Below are 18762 nucleotides of genomic sequence, written 5' to 3' on the forward strand. Positions count from 1 at the left end.
CTGAAATTATTAATCAATTTATAATATTTAATAGTTGTCTGTGAAAATAATTTGATATTGAGGGATGACCTATTTTTCACAGACATCCAAAAGACTAACAGTTTTTAAATAGTTCCACCACAGTCTAGAAAGAGACATTGTTTGTGTTTATTTGTTAGGACTCACTAACTTGATTATCTTAATGAATGATATTTTTTTGTATGCATAAAATTGGCTCATTTTTGGCCATGCGTTATATATATATATATATATATATATATTATATGAACATATAAACAAAAGACCCTAATAGCAACCCTATATTTTCTACATGTTCAATTCATACATTCCACGATCGTTAAATTATGTTGTTGGATTGTTATTATATAAACAATAGTATTTTGTTTACATTAAATGCAATAGTTACATACAGACATTAAAATTATAAAATATATTTTCTTTTATCGAGTTTACATATTAAATAGGTATTAAGAATTTAGGAAAGTATGTGTAGTTGAGCGGTGGACTAAAAAATTAGGGGAAAAAATAATAATAATATTTAAGGGGAAGAAAACAATAATAATATTTAAAAACATGAACAAAATACAAACAATAAAAAATTAATCAGTTTATAATATTTAATAGATATTGATAATGATATTAATGATATAGACTTTTTAAACCAACTTAACTTTACACCCTCAAACTTGGATAATTATTACCAACTCTGCACGCCAAATACAGACAATTAATATCATTATCAATACATTCATGTATTAACCACATGCAATTATTACCAACTCAACTCAATCCAACTCTACGTGTTAAACACATTCATAAAAAATTATACCCCAATCGAGTAATTTCACACTGTTTTTTAATGTTTTTAAAGCTTTATATTAATTAAAATAGACTCAAGGGTGTTAAATTTTAAATAATAAATTTTGTCCATTATAATTTTGAAAGTTCAACTAAAGCTCACTTTTCGATATCTGAACTTTCATATAAGTAACAATTTAGTCCTTAAATTTTAATTTGTGATAATTTTTAATTTCTTTAATTTTAAGTTTAGTAAAAATTTAGCCTCTACACAAGAAAGAAATTTTAATAAATCTTAGTTACTATATTCAAGATACAAATTGTAAATTATTTGAATAAATTGATAATTATTAAAGTTCAAAAAAAAATTATTATAAACATAAAAGAAAGGGTAAATAATTACAAATTATAGTTAAAGGCTAAAATGTTACATACATTAATGTGATTTGACAATTGAACTGTCTGATGTGTAAGATTAGGTTTCAACTGAAATTAACGCGTACCTTAATTGTCATCTTACCATAAACTCCTGAAAATTACAGTCAACTTTCTGAAAAAAATATAAACAAACTTTAAAGTATAGTTTGCAGTGTTTTAAGTTAATAATTTCAATTTGATATCAATTATTTATTTATTTATTTTTTTATAAAAATGCCTATGAATTTGTATATAAATGAAAGGAACTAAAGCACACTTGGATACACCACAGAAAAGTGTTTGGACAATTTCTCTTTTTTGTTATGAATATGAATTTGGAGGGTGGAAATATGATAGAAATGGGAGGGGATGAGTTGTTGGAAGCTCAATCTCACATATGGAATCATATCTTCAACTTCATCAACTCTATGGCTCTCAAATGCGCCATTCAACTTGGAATTCCAGACGCCATCCACAGTCATGGCCCCAACCCTATGCCTCTCTCTCTTCTTCTTTCATCTCTCCAACTCCATCCTAATAAAAGCCAATTCATATACCGTTTGATGCGTTTATTGACTCACTCCGGCTTCTTTATTCTACAAGAGGAAGGATATATGCTTACCAATTCATCTCGTCTTCTTCTTAAAGACAACCCTTATGCTGTATCTCCTTTCCTATTTTGCATTCTCGAACCAACCTTCATGGAGCCATGGCAATTCCTCTCAACCTGGCTCCATTGTGATGATCAGAGGACGCCGTTTGAGACTGTGCATGGAATGTCGTTTTGGGAGTACATTAGGAATAAACATAAATATGGTGACATCTTTAATGCAAGCATGGCTAGTGATACGATGTTGGTGGTGAGTTTATTATTTGAGAAACATAAAGGTTCTTTTGAAGGAGTTAGGTCATTGGTGGATGTTGGTGGTGGGACTGGAACTATGGCCAAAGCCATTGCAAAAGCTTTTCCACAAATTGAATGCAGTGTGCTTGATCGTCCTCAAGTTGTAGCTGACTTGAAAGCAGATATACCAAACTTCAAATATGTTGAAGGAGATATGTTTAATGCTATTCCTCCCGCTGATGCTCTTGTATTGAAGGTAAAACCTACATTATGTCGTTGTTTATGTCTCCATTTGATAACATCTTTTCTTTTTTTTTTTTTATCTCTTTTTACTCGCTTTTTTATTTATGATTTCTTGTTTTCTTAACAAAACTAAAAATATAATCGTGTTTAATAACTATTTTCTTTTTTTGTTTCTTAAAAAAAAAATTAAAATAGAAATATATATATATATATATATATATATATATTTTTAGTTTAAGTAAAATTTAATAGTTATACTTTTGTCAATAATAATAATAACAATAGGTTTAATATAAAAAATGGAAAAAAAAATTTATATAGAAAATATGTCAAACTATTTACAAAAATCTTAAAAAACACTGATACTACTAGTAGATTTCTATCATTGTCTATTAGTGATGAACTTTTATCAGTTTCTATCATTGATAGACATTGATAGACCCCTCAATTTTGTGATTTGTTATAATCACATTCCTAAATTTTTGAATTGATTAATTAGGCATATTGTAGTTTGACTGTTAATGCTATAATACCCTATAGCTTGTCCCTTATTATTGTGTGTATATATATATATATATATATATTAATTTTTTTCTATATTGAAATAACATCCAATGAAATTGAAATGTACAAATACATTGATTCGAATACTAACATAAGGGTTGATTTAGACCAATTTAACAAACTACAAGGGTTAATCAAGTTTAGAGGTGTAATTGTAACAAACCACATCGTTTAGAGGTTATTGAATAATTATGAAAAACCCTATAGATTAGGATATTTTTTTTTTTTTTTGTGGGAAAAAAACACTTAATCTTTCATATCCCACGTTAGATAAAGGTTCATCCACTTGAAGACTAAATAAAAATAGCTTTAGAAAAGGGTTCCAGAAAAGAAAAGGTGAAGAGATCACAAGTTGCACATATATCCTTAGAAAGATTCTTCTATTATTTACGCAACTCTAATATTATGACCTCATCATTTTTTTAAAAATCTTCCTAAAGTATTTTTTCTACGTGATTATAATAAAATATAATATTTGTCTATGATATGAAATTTTATTTGGTGGGTGATAAAATAGTGGATATTACATGATTGGAGTGATGAAGAATGTGTGAAGATTTTGAAGAAGTGCAAAGAAGCAATCACAAGCAATGGTAAAAAGGGAAAAGTGATGGTAATTGATTTGGTGGTGTTTAATACCAAAAATAAAGACTCAATTGAGACTCAACTATTTTACGACATGTTGATGATGACTATGGCAAGTGGAAAAGAGAGGGAAGAAAAAGAGTGGGAACAACTGATTAAAGAATCTGGATTTAGTGCCTACAAAATCTTCCCTATTTTAGGTTTAAGGTCTCTTATAGAGATTTACCCATGATACATCACTTCTTTTTTTTTTTAATAAGTTCGAAAGAACACACATCGAGTTGAATTTTTAACATATTTTTTTTTGTTATTAATAAAGTACTTGTGTCAAGATTAAGTGTGGATTGTTAGGGTAAAAATTGGAGATCTATTTTGGGTGTAATTTAATAAGTGTTGAGATTAAAGTTTGTTAAACTAGTTTGCTTATTAATATGGCGACATTGTTCTCAAAATATATTAGAAAAATTATCTTTCATTTACAAATAAGATTGAGTTTCAATATTGTTACAAAAGGGACTATGACCAAATAGAGTAAGATTGCAACTAAAGTAGTTGAGAATAATAATAATGAAGAAGAAGGGAGAAAATAACACAGTTATTTACGTGGAAAATCCGTAAACAAATTAGGGTAAAAATCATGGGCTAGGATAGAAGAATTCCACTATACAAAATAGGAGTTGCAAACTTTTATTCTTATAGAGGAACATGAAGCTCTCTTACGAGAAGACACTCTCTATTTTCTCTCACTCACTTGTTGGAATTTTTTTTTTTTTTTTTTTTTTAATTGTTTGACAACCATGGGCTTTCACCTATTTATAGCCCAAAAAAACTTGACCATCAAGCAAATCCAATGACTTCAAATTATTCTTGATAGATGTAAAGGATCCAATTACTCCAATTGTCCTAGAGAGATGTGAAAGATCTAAGGATCGCAAATTTATCTTGGACATAGTGTAAGATCTAATGACCCAAAATTGTCTTCTAAGAAACTTTATGAATAATAAGGATTTTTCATGATAATTATTCAACAATCTCCCATTTGGAGATTTGTTTGAGAATCAATCACATCTCCACATCATACTTTCTACTTCCCATTTTCATCTTGTTTATGTTTATGTAGGGCCACTCAAGGATCGACACCAATTAAACTTGTCAGCATTGACTACTTTTGTTAAATAATCTGCTAGGTTTTCTTTTGTATGAATTTTATGCATATGCATTATTCCTTCCTTTGCTTTTTTCATGAATGAAGTGATACTACGCTTGAATATGTTTGGACTCAGCATGGAAAGTTTTATTCCTTGAGAGATACAAGGTGCTATGATTGTCACAAAGCAGAGAAATTTTCTCATGTTCATGCCCGAACTCCTCCAATAGCATTTTTAACCATACCGCTTCTTTGCTAACTTGTGTAATTGCAACATATTCTGCTTCTGTTGCACGTATGTAAAATAAAAACATATGGACAATGTGAATATGATTTATACAAGCTCATGTCTCCGACAACGGCGCCATAAACTTGTAACGATAAAAACATATGGACAATGTGAATATGATTTATACAAGCTCATGTCCCTGGCAACGGTGCCATAAACTTGATGACATAAAATTAGTTGCCTTTATCTTTACGCATATAGACAATGATGAATATGAATGATACAAGCTCATGCTGCCATAAACTTGTAAGGATACGACATGTAATGTTGTCTATGGCCCAACCCTATACACTCTAAGATCCTTTTTCAAATCTCCTGGTCCCTGCAGAAGAAATGAAAAAGAATTTCACGTTCTTCCTTTCGCTTTCGAGAAGGGAGGATTAAAAAAATCCTATTGATTGCAGCTTTCTCCAGACCTCCGGGAAAAGCTGATGCGCTGATGAATGAATGAATGCTCTAATTGCGCTTAAGTTCTTTTGAGATAACGACAATTTTATGCGATACTACGTCTAACTATATGTGTTGTTAATGATATGCTCGTAGTATGCGATGGAGTAGTGCATGTCACAAGTTTCCTTGCGCTGAAACTATGTATAATTCCAACGCAAGTTTCTCAGAATAATTCGAGGTCGAACACAGGGATTGTTTTCATTAATGCGCTACTTATGTGATACATGCGACCGGTTTTTAACAATGAATAAAGAATGTTGATTTATACAGAAATGTAAATTGCGGTGAAAGTAAAAATGTGTTAATAAAATAAATCCTAAACTAATATGATACACGATACAAGATACATGATACTGAGGTGAGAACTGACTGTGAAGTTGTACAAAGAATCGATGTATGCAATGGCAAGTCTTTGTGAACGAAGTAGAAAGAGAAAGAGTAAATAATAAAAACATCGCAAGTTTGTCAATTGCGTTAAAGATGCAACTTAGGTTCTGCTTTCCCTTGGCATACACCTCTAGGTGATCGGTCGTGTTCCCATATCTCTATGGTGAAACAGGGATGAACATGATGAACGCAAGGTTTTTTCCATCTCTGGAAATACTTTTTGCTATAGTTAACGCATTCTTCCAATCTTCTCTTGATAGGAAAAATAACATCTTCACTTCTACTCTCAAAGTTGAAGATGCCGTCGAGCATGCTTTAGCTAAACTTAATTATTTCCTTAACACAAATTAACTCACTCGCTTAATTCTTGCTATTTACCCATGGGATTAAGAACACATCATGGAGAAAATGGATTATGGATGTACGAAAAGAGACAGAGAGATGATAATGGAAATTATCATAACATTTAATTCTAAAATTAAGCATTTGATACGTGTTCTGAATGAAAGATTAGAGAAGATGAATACAGATGATGAAATAGAGATTAGAAACAAATATAGAAAGAGTGTCAACGTCTTGACATGGATCCCGAACGGAGATTATGCTTGTCGGAGTGTGGAAGTAGTGGAGAGGAAAGCTTCCCTCTCAGGATGCTTTCCCGGTAGAATTTACCTTCGCACAGAGCTTTAACTACGAGAATTGGAAGAATTCTCTGCTCGGAGACTCACCTCTCAACCTTGTCTCGTGGTTCTCCCGGGTTTACTCTGGACAATCGTTTCAAATCAGTCTCTCTCTCAAAATCAGTATATGCACGTCTCTATGTATACATGTATGTTTTTAGGTGAATTTGAAGAAGCTATTTATAGGCGAGGCTTGGATCTTTGTATTTGTGGTCCCCACTGTATAGTTATGGTAGTTCCTGAAATGGCGGAATGAGAAATTTCTTCTGTTACGCAATCAATTTGTCAGAAATGCACAACTAACAGCTGTACACTCGTCAGAATCATCTGCAATTGCGTTGCTCGTTACACCTTCGATCTTGTCGCATGCGGTGTTGTTTTTTATTATCGCATGCGGTTGCAATTGCGTTGATCGCTAGAGCTCTTGATCGATTATCGCATGCGCCGTCATCGCGTTGATCATCTCTTCATTCTTGATTGATGGACACAATAGATGTGTTGTTATTTTATCTTTGAGCCATGAACGCATGCCGTGACTGATTTCCTGCAAAACAGATACTGAAACATTCTATTCTACCATCGCAATGGTGTTAGTAGGTGTATTTACGACATTTTATAATTTTCGCATTTATTAGCCAATTTGTATACAATGGACACAACTTTTCTTTCTTTTAGCCGTAATATCTAAATAAAATAGCATAAATAAAATGTATTTCTACAATTTATCAACGTAGTCACAATTGACTGCAGTTTTGAAATCCAACTTACAGCTCCACTAGCAAGAGTAAACATATATCTAGTGGTAGATTTGCTTTTACCAAGATCACCTACAAAATCTGAGTCAACATATCCTTTGATAGTAAGGTTTGATCCTCCATAACCAAAACAATTATGGACTCTTTAATAAATCTAAGGATCCTTTTAATAGCACTTCAATGCTTTCAACTAGGACTCTTCATAAACCAACTAACAACTTCTATTGCATGTGCAATGTATGTTTGGTACAAATCATGTCAAACGTTAAACTTCCCACTACTGATGCATACGATACTCGAGACATCTGCATCCTATCTATTTAACTGCTAATTCTCAGAATCAATAAGCACTCTAATGTTAGAAAACTAATTCTTGAAATTCTCTATTAATCGTAACAGGTTGGTATAGCCTTTCGAAAAAGCAGATAAATGAAGAACAACTTCTCTATTAGACGATAAGAATCAAACAAGATTGACTGGTCGCTTACATACTGATACTCAATTGCTTGCCAAACGTTAAACAATCGTTTACAAGTTTTACACGATCACTCAGTTTTACTAAACGATCGCTTACTAAATCTTCCACGATCACTCACAAATTCTTATATGATCGCTTACAACTATTACATGCCCGCTTATCAGTTACTATACGATCGCTTACCATTTACTATACAATCGCCTACTAAATGCTACATGATCGTTGAGTTCTGCTACACGATAGCCAAGTTTTGGTACACGATCGCCCAGTAGAAGTAAGCGATAATCAGCACAATGCGATAGCTTTTCCACGACAGCGTCTTTCGAACTCCCACCTTTGAGAGCCCCTCCTCCTCACTCTCCTCACTCTTACCATTTAGAATTCGCCCCCCCCCCCCATGTTTTCTTCCTTCTTTTTAAACCTCAACTTCTCCCAACAACCTTGACAATAACTCTTAACCGATTCAATCGCCGACTTCCTCTTTTCTTTTTTTATTCTTTTTGTTTTTTTTATTGCCACTTAATTGGATTCTTATCATCTAATTACATTTAATTTCAGTTTCAAAGCAGGCAAGAAAACAATTTTCAGAGATGAGGGTTTCAAGAACCCCATACCTTTGATGAACCTCTTCAATCCTTGCTCATTTCCACGAATTCGACCTCCAAATCAACATTGGACCGCCAAGAAATCTTCTCTACTATTCTTCAACTTGGATTTGAGTGGTAAAACGAAAAATTGAGGGGAATTGAGGTGGATTTTGAGATGGTTAAGCAGAAATAGATTTCTATAAAATTTCTTTGAAGTTCATCATGCATCCTCTCTCCTTAATTCCAAAAATTGAAGCTTTTTAAGCAACTAAAACATGCAAACACTACTTGGTTATGCTGATTGACACCTCAATCAGCATCAAGTTAGTGTGATAGGTGTTGATTAGTGGATCAATCCAATAAAAGTTAGATTATTCTACTAATCACCCATTTTAAAATTTTCATCTTTTTCTTTTATTTTATTTTTAACAAAATTAGACTTAATAAAAAATTCAAATATGAATTTGAATTTTAGAAAGTTTGAAAAAAGTTTTATTTAAATAATTAATTAAATAAATTTAATTAATTAAATAAATAATAATTTAATATCAAATATTAAATTAATTAAATACCTATATGAATCCCATTCCAACTAATCAATATTTGATGCAATGTTTAAATATTTTAAACACTCCAATTATGTAATTAAACATTAATCATATCAAATATAGATATCCAAACCCTAAATTGAATTTGAACATTTCAAATTCAAATCCTAAATGAAAATTTCAACATTTCAAATTGAAACCGTAATTTTGATTTTGAACATTTCAAAACCACTCAATTCGTTAATCCAAGGTGTCAGGTTTTATGAGCTAGTAGAGGGACCTTATGGACGTACAGATGATGAGCTCCAACGATTTGATATTAGTTGGCTAAACTCTTTAGACCGAATAAATCAATATTCGTTAACTACTGAGACACACAATTATAGCTCAGTACTTGCATTCTCTTCACTGTAGATATATTCTTGTCCACTTGATTTAACCATAATAAGTAAGTTGACCCTTCACAGGATGTTCGTAATATCGGATGGGCCAAATCCTGTTTTACTCCTGATATTACTAAAGGATCTCTTAATGAATAGTATCCATGAGCGCGTTTGGATCTTTCCGATTTCATCGTGACCGAAATACAACATATACATTCTAATAGATAGTTATGCAAATTAACACTAATTAACGGCATGCTAAGATGGATAAAACACAAGGGAAAGAGTTCTCATACCAATTGAAGACTCTCTTCAAACGTCAAACTCCAAGTAGCGGAAGAACCTCTACACGAACTTTATCGCCCAACAAAACAGTCGGCTGCGACAGCACGATCGTCTACACGAATTATAGCAACACGAACAAGCATGAACAAGAAAGCAGCAGGGACGACACCACCAGTTGGAGCCCTTGGTATTCTCAAAGTGAAAATCCAATGTGTGGTCTTTGGTGAATTTGGTAGAGGTAGGAGTAAAAGCTGATCGTGTAGACTATAAGCAAGTAGGAGAGATGAAGACAGCTATCGTATAGTAGGGATGCTTATCATTTAAACAAAGCTACACGATCATGTAGGTTTTACTAAGCGATCGCCTAGTAAAATGTATACGATCGTTTAGAAAAGCGGCACACTATGCGATAGTTTAGGAAAGCTAATCGATTGTTTAGAGAAAGTCGTGCGATCGTATAGACGATGGTGTGCGATCGTTTAGATGATGATACAATATCATATAGGCTTTCAAGCTAGGCGATCGTTTACATTTTCATACTGATTGCGAATTTTCGAACTCTTGCAAAATGAAAACCAATTTTCTTTTTTATTCGTCGGTTACCATAACCGAATGCGCTACTCCCACCAACACACGATTGAGGAGAATGATACGGCCAATTATCTCATAATTAACCAATTTAATAATAAATGAATATAATCATATTATATTCTTACCCTATAGTTTGAAATCCCATATTTACTATAGTAATTTCTCCTCCACATAATATAAATCATATTTATATCTTATTTCCTCCAGAATATTGTATCTCATACATTTAGCCAATTATATCATGTATAATTAACTAGTTCAGTTATATTATATATAATCGAACTCCCTCTTGTCAATTTGAACATTTCAAATTGACCCAAACATTGATTCTCGACTTTATCCAAGCTACCCAGGGGACCTAAGGGACCTGTGACTCGAAGCTCAAACGGTACGTGAATAGATGACTAAACTCTTTAGCCACGAGATCCACCATCGGTTAACAGTCAAGCATTCTACTAAAGACCAACAATTGAACTCTTCATATAACCAATCATGAGTATGATGAACCTTCATAGATGCTCGTAAGTACTGTTGGGCCAATTTATCATTTTTCCCCTGTAGTTACATCTCACTTCTTAAGTACCACTGATTCCTCTAATGAACAATACAACATAATCCAACTATGTGTGAACACCTCTCGAGAAAAGAGAAGGTGTGTGGCACCACGTTGTTCAAGCCCTGGAATCAGCCCTTTAGGGAGCTACTAGTACGCTGAAAATGGATTCCGTGTTGTGCATGCATGATAATGTCCTACAAGCTCATGTTGCAATAAACTTGTAATGCTATTTTTATATCTTTAGTCTTTATCCAATACTACTTCTAAATATGCGTTGTTAACGATGTGCTTATAGTATGCGTTAGAGTAATGCGTGTCACAAGTTTCCTTGCGCTGAAACCAAGTATAATTCCAACGCAAGTTTCTCAGAGTAATCCGAGGTCGAACACAGGGATTTTTTTCGTTAATGCGTTACTGTTATGATATATGCGACCGGTTTTACAATTAATAAAAGATTTGGTTTGTACATGAATTTAAATTACGATAAACATAAATTACGTTGATAAAATAAAAGTGCGATAAAAGTAAAGTCCTAAACTAATATGATACAAGATACAAGATTCATTATACATGATGCTGAGACTGATTGTGAAGATATACAAAGGATCATGGTATGCAATGGCAAGTCTTTATGGATGAATCAGAGATAGAAAGGATAACTAGTAAAATCGTCGCAAGTTTGTTAATTGCGTTAAAGATATAACTAAGGTTCTGCTTTCCCTTGGCGTACACCTCTCGGTGATCGGCCGCGTTCCTATATCTCTATGGTGAAACAGGGATGAACGTGATGAATGTAAGGTTGCTTCCATCTCTGGAAGTACTTCTCGATTTAGTTAACGCATTATTCCAACCCTCTCTCGATAGGCGGAATAACATCTTCTCTTCAGCTCTCTCAAGTGAAGATGTCATCTAGCATGCTTTAGCTAAACACGATTATTTCCTTAACACAGATTAATTTACTTGCTTAATTCTTACTAATTACCCAGGGAATTAAGAAAACATCATGGAGAAAGTGAATCATGGATGAACGAAAATAGACAGAAAGATTATAATGGAAATGATCATAACAATTAATACTAAGATTAAGCGTCTAATACATGGTGTGAATGATAGAGTAAAGAAGATGAGTGCAAGTGATGAAAAAGAGATAGATACAAATACAAAAGAGTATCAACGTCTTGACACAGATCTGAACGAAAGTTTTGCTTGCCGACGTGTTGAATGGATGAAGAGGAGAGCTTCCCTCTCAGGCTTGCTCTTCTGGTAGAAGTGACCTTCGTACAGAGCTTCAACGGCGGAGATTGAAAGAATTCTTTGCCCGGAGAATCACCTCTCGACCTTGGCTCTTGATTATCCCGGATTTACTCTGATCAGGCGCTCAACTAGTCTCTCTCTCATATCAGTATTCAAGTCTTCTGTATCGAGTATATTTTTTCAATGGAATTGCAAAAGCTATTTATAGGTTAAGCTTTGACTCTTTGCATTGTGGTCCGCACTTCATTGTTAAGACAGTTCCTGAAATGGTGGAGTGAATATTTCTTCTTTACGAAATCAATCCCATCAGAAATGCACAACTAAAAGCTGTACACGCATTTGAATCCTCTGCAGAAGCTATTTTTTATTACCTCATGCGGTTGAAATTTCATTGATCGCAAGCTCTTGATCGATTGTCGCATGCACCGTCATTGCATTGATCGTCTCTTCATTATTGATCGACGGGGGCAATGCAACGTAGATGCGTTGTTCATTTTATCTTTGAGCCATGAACGCATGTAGTGACTTGATTTCCTGCTAAACAGACTTGAAACATTCTATTCTACCATTGCAAAGGTGTTATTGGGTGTATTGACGATAATTTATAATTCTCGAATTTCTTAGCCAATTTCTTTACTTTCGACATAACTTTTCTTTCTTTTAGCTGCAATATCTAAATAAAACAGTATAAATAACTTGTATTTCTACAAGTTATCAGCTATCTATCTAGTTAACCCTACGTTAGGGAAAGAGTGAATTTCTTCTTGTGTAGTTTAGTTCCCAGCTCCCAAATCAGACAAATCCCCAAAATGGTAGGTTTGAATGACGACCTGGCCACTCACACCTATACAAATCAAAGGGCCACCCTCAATGGCAGGAGTTCTCAACTCACTCAGGATTGAGGTCATATTACCTCTGGTCATCCTAGTGAAGTGAAGTCTCTGTTATGAATGGTGTTATGTAACGAGACGTTAATACTTCGTGGTCAGATCTTATACAAACTCTTTGTATAGGACGCCCACGCTTGCATGTCCCATACACAAATGTTCAGGATCAGACCATCTGTGATAAATCACAACACTTGTGACCATTCCACAAAGCGAGCCGCATCCGTAGCATTACCAGGATAAGGTTTCCCTCCTCTATCCATATACTACATACCATTTTGGTTATCACTCAAGACATGATCTAATTGTACATCACCACATACATACTTAAGTTACATATAGATAACCAGGGATTTTATATTTATTGGTTTGTAGTAAATCAAATAAAACATACAACTGAGCAAAACAAGATGTGAAGTAAATATCATATATTATATAACACAAGCGTTCATACAAACAGATTATAAACTACAGGACACGAGACTTTAGGGCATCAACCCCAACAATCTCCCATTTGACCTAAAGCGAGTAAGGTGTACATAAAACTAGTACAAAACAATAAACTAGGGCATAAAAGCCCAGTACAAGAAAATCTCTCATTTGCCCTAGTTCAGCTGTGAGTGATCCTGTAGACCCATGCTTTGTATGTGACTCTCAAATACTGTAGCTGAAGGAAATCGAACTCGAGATTTTCATGAGCAGCAAAATATAGATCATTCCAAATTACAATCATAAATGAACATTACAAATTACAGTTGTACAGAAACATGCGGTTATACAATAAATATAGAAATTACATTTGTCGACTCGTCTCCACGCTCCTTGCTGACGAACGCTCGAACACAGCAAATTTGAATTCTCGAACAACATGATCGCAACACTGCACGAAGACTTCGCGCTCTTCCTCAGGATCGCCTCGGTCACAAACACTCCAGTAAGAATGCGAACGACCTCCACAGAACCTCGACAGTGTCGAGTTAATTATGACACCATCAAAAAGGTTAACTTGGTATTCTCGATGTGAGAATCCAGAGGGTGAGCTCTGTTCGGACTTGGTTTGAGGAGGACGAAGGAGGACAAAAAAATCGTGTACACAATTGGCAAGCGGGAGATGTCAGAAACCTATCGCATAGGTCGATGTCCAATCGTTTAGCTAAAGCTAAGCGACCGTTTAGCTCTGTGTATGTAGCCTACAAACACTACACGATCATTTACTTTGGGCACGTTGTCGCTTAGTAAATACTGCACGATCGTTTAGCTTGACCAAGTTGTTGCTTAGTAAATCTATACTTACTTGACAACTACCGTGAGTTTTCTTTTTGCGAGAGAAATCTCAAAATAATCTTTTGTAGAAACTTACTAAAATTAGGAAAACAATTTTTCTTTTAACTCACGGTTACCATGAATCACCAATAGCCACTCACTCAATTGGTTATTAAAGAAAAAGAATTAATTATCCAATAATTAATATTATTATAAATATAAATGATAACCAACTTATCATATTATATTTATAACCTATAGTTTTAATATTTCATCTCATGAAACATATAAACCATAGTTCTTTTTCTATTCCATGGTACATAATGTAAATCTCATTTACATCAATCCTCCACTAGATATATCTCATACATCATACCAATTATATCACATATAATCAAAATACCTCTTGTCAATTTGAACATTTCAAATCAACACCAAGAACTAATTCTCAACTGAATCCATTCAGCTACCAAGAGGATCTCATGGACCTGTAGCTTGAAGCTCCAACGGTACGTGAATAACTGACTAAACTCTTTAGTCACGGGATCCGCCATCCGTTAACTGCCAGACACTCCACTAAAGTCCGACAGCTGAACTCTTCTTACCACAAATATATTATGTGTCCATCTTAACCATTAAGAAGTGTGCAACCCTTCACAGATCTCTCGTAAGTACAGCTGGGCCAATAATCATTATGCCCCTATAGTTACTTCTAACTTCTTAACTACCACTGATCCCTCTAATGAACTTAAGTCATAGTCCTACTATGATTGAATCTTCTCTTCCAAAGAGAAGTTATGGCCATTATGTTCAAGCCCCGGAATCAGTTCTTAAGGGAACAATCTCTCTACTTATCCCTGCCTCGGGAAAGATGTGAATTACATCTTGTGGATTGAGTTTCCAGCTGCCAGATCAGACAAGTCCCCAAAAAGGTAGGCATGTTGAGTTGGCAATCTGGCCACTCTCACCCATACTAATCAAAGGACTACCCTCAAAGGCAAGAGTTCCAAAAAGCACTCAGGATTGAGGTTGTGTAAACTATGGTTGTTTAGGTGAGATGTAAGTATCTAGTATCAATGGCGTCATATACAGAGTCTAATCATCTTATGGTCCAGGTCTTCTACAAACTCTTTGTATAAGACACCCCCGCTCGCATGTCTCCACATGAATGGTTAGGATCTACTATCTGTAGTAGTTTACAACACTTGCAAACTTTTACAAAGTGGGCCTCATCCGTAGTGTCACTAGGATCAGGTATACCACCTTAACACTTATACTACAGACCTATTTAGGTTATCATTTAAAGCATGATCCACTTGTATATCACATATACATACTTAAGTTCACATAAGATAACCAAGGAGCTTTGTTTATTGGATATGAATAAATGTCTGAATTAAATAACACTTATTTTATTCATTAAACAATCTATATCTTTACAAAACAATGAGACTCCAGGAAAATTAGGAAACCAATTCGAACAGTAGCTGTGAAAGCCTTCGTAAACGAGTTAGCAACATTGTGCTCCAAAGCAATCTTTGTGACGATCACGTCCTATCAATGCACTATCTCGCGAATCAGATGATACTTCTGCTCTATGTGTTTGTCGCGCCAGTGACTACTCGATTCCTTGGAGTGCGCCACTTCCCCATTATTATCACAATAAAGGGTAATAGGCCAAGACATATCTGGAACAAATTCCAGTTCTATCAAGAACTTCCTAAGCCAGACGGTTTCTTTAGTAGCTTCACGAGTTGCTATGTACTCTGCCTCTATAGTGGAGTCGGCGATGCACCCCTGCTTAGTGCTTCGCTACACTATAGCCCTTCTGTTAAGAGTAAAGACTGACCTTGATGTGGACTTGCGAGAGTCCTTATCATTCTGAAAGTCAGAATCCGTGTATCTAGTAAGGATTAAATCCCTAGATCCATACACAAGCATGTAGCCCCTCGTTCTCCGAAGATACTTGAGAATGTTCTTCACTGCAGTCCAGTGACTCTGGCTTAGGTTAGACTGTTACCTACTGACTATGCCCACAATGTAGCAGATGTCTGGACGAGTATAGAGCATCGCGTACATTAAACTGCCAATCGCAGATGCATATGGGACTCGTATCATCTTCTCAATCCCTTGAGGCGTCTTAGGATACATGTTCTTAAACAAAGTGACTCCATGCTTGAACAGTAGTAGGCCCTCTTGGTGTCCTCCATCGAGTACTTGAGCAACATCTTGTCACTATACCACGTCTGAAACAGTGCTAGCACTTTGTTCTTATGATCCCGAAAGATCTGTATACCTAAAAAAAATTGAGCGTCTCCCAAATCTTTCATTTGGAATTCGGTTGCTAGCCAATTCTTAACTGCAGTTAGTAGACCTACATCATTCCCAATGAGTAGTATATTGTCTATATACAACACTCAGAAGACTACTAAAGCATTGATGATCTTCTTGTAGATACAAGATTCATCAACGTTTTGGTCCAAGCTATATGATTTGATCTTAGTATCAAACCATATATTCCAAGATCGAGATGTCTGTTTCAGCCCATAAATGGACCGATAAAGCTTGCAAACCTTTTGCTCTTGACCTTGGGCTATGAATCCCTCAGGTTGCACCATATAATTGGTCTCCTCATGATTGCCAATCAAAAAGGTCGTTTTGACGTCCATTTTTCAGATCTCACAGTTATAATAAGCTACAATGGATAGGAGAATGCGGATCGACTTTAGCATGGAAACAGCGAAAAAGTCTCCTCATAGTCGACTCCCTCTACCTGGGTATAAATTTTTGCCACAAGTCGAGCCTTGAACGTCTGTACCTTCCCATCAGCACCCTGTTTATGCTTGTAGATCCATTTACAATCTATAGGTCTTATCCCATCAAGTTGATCTACAAGATCCCATACTGAGTTAAAGTACATCGACTTCATTTTGAGATCCATGTCTTTGACCCATTCATCCCGGTCAACATCCTCCATTTCCTTCTAATAAGACAATGGATCCTCAACGTCGCCATCTGCTACCATAGCCAAGATTTTCGTGAAACCCAGATAGCAAATGGGTGGGTTCGCAACCCTCCCACTACGTTGAGGTTCCTTCAACTCTTGCAGTGGAACTGACCAACAAGATGAACTCCCATCAACAACTTTTGCTGATGTAATAGGCTCTTTAACAATTCTTGTTGAAGTTCCAGTAGTTTCATTTGAAAGCTCACGTAACACGACTTTACTTCGTGGACTGTGCTCCCTCATATGATCCTTCTTTAGGAAAGTAGCGTTTGTTGAAACAAACACCCTATTTTTCGTCGAATCATAAAAATAACCCCCTCGTATACCTTTGGGGTAGGCTACAAAGAGGCATAACCTCGACCGTGGGTCCAACTCCTTGGGATTAGCCTCAAGCACGTGTGCAGGGCAAGCCCAAATGCGGTAATGACATAAACTAGCTTTACGCCCGTTCCACAACTCCAGAGATGTTCTCGCAACACTTTTGGAGGTAACACAGTTGAGTATATGTGTTGCAGTCTTTACTACAAAACCCTAAAACGAGTCCAGTAATGAAGCGTAACTCATAATCGAGCGAACCATGTCCAGCAAGGTTCTATTTCTCCTCTCCACTACACCATTTTACTGAGGTGTACCCAGTGCTGAGAGTTGGGAAACGATTCCATGTTCTATCAAATAGTCCTGGAATCCAGAGTCTAAAAACTCTCCACCTCGATCTGATCGAAGTGTTTCAATCCGTCTATCCAATGCGTTTTCAAATTCAGGCTTGAACTCTTTAAACTTTACAAAGGATTCAGACTTCCATTGTATAAGATAAACATACCTGTACCTGGAGTAATCATCAATAAAACTGATAAAATACTCATAGCCACCACGGGCTCGTACATTCATAGGACCACAAAGGTCAGAATGTACTAACTCAAGAGGCTCCTTGGTTCTATAACCTTTTCCAATAGAAGGTCGTTTAGTCATCTTACCCTCAAGGCAAGATCCGTACACTAGTAAAGAATTTTCTTCTAACTCACTTAGAAGTGCATTCTTCACCAATCTCTCAATCCTATTGAGATTGATGTGCTCTAAACATAGATACCAAAGATGGGCATTTTCTTTTGGAGAAATACGTCGATGTTTTTTTTGAGTTATGGTAGTTTTAAACAATTCTATGTTATGTAGGGAATTAATGGCTAACGGCCTTAGCACATAAAAATTACTTTCTAGATTTGATGTACAAATAGTAACACCATCTTTATGAATAAACACTTTATCCAAATTAAAACTAACAATGTATTTACATTGTAGCAAACATTTTATAGAAATGAAGTTCCGCTTAAGTTCGGGAAGATTATATACATCATTCAAAACTAGAAACCAATTCTGTAAAGCTAACTGGAGTGCCTACTTGCATCGTCATCTCACCAGCCTTCAGCTGCCACTAGGATCTAATCCCTGAAAAGAATAACAAACGAGATTAGTTGCGCCAGAATCAATTATCCAGGCAGAATCATCATTCTCCACTAAACAAGTTTTTTGGTTAATCTGAATTGTTCAAATTAATAAGAGGGAATTTAATTATATATGATTAAATTGTTGAAATTAAGAGGGAATTGTTCAAATTATATAATTAAATTGATTCAAACTCGTGGTATATAAACAATTGAACTTATTATGGAAATTCAATAAAGGTGTTATTGAATAAATCTATTGCTTGAATAGAAATCCAATAAACCTAAAGGTGGATCGGGTTCGAGTAAATACTGAAAATGATCT

General features: G+C 35.1%; 1 protein-coding gene across 1 annotated transcript; it reads left to right on the top strand.

Moving 5' to 3' along the window:
- Nucleotides 1-1511: 1511 nt before the first annotated feature.
- LOC120077696 (putative O-methyltransferase 3) lies at nucleotides 1512-3865 on the top strand. The gene is made up of 2 exons (XM_039031656.2): nucleotides 1512-2315; nucleotides 3384-3865. Exons 1-2 carry the CDS (start codon nucleotides 1539-1541, stop codon nucleotides 3681-3683), a joined length of 1077 nt encoding a protein of 358 aa, XP_038887584.1. The 5' UTR covers nucleotides 1512-1538; the 3' UTR covers nucleotides 3684-3865.
- Nucleotides 3866-18762: the final 14897 nt, after the last annotated feature.

The sequence above is a fragment of the Benincasa hispida genome, chromosome 5 (genome assembly GCF_027475165.1).
Source record: "Benincasa hispida cultivar pf3 chromosome 5, pf3_genome.v1.1, whole genome shotgun sequence".
NCBI classification, from domain to species: Eukaryota; Viridiplantae; Streptophyta; class Magnoliopsida; order Cucurbitales; family Cucurbitaceae; genus Benincasa; species Benincasa hispida.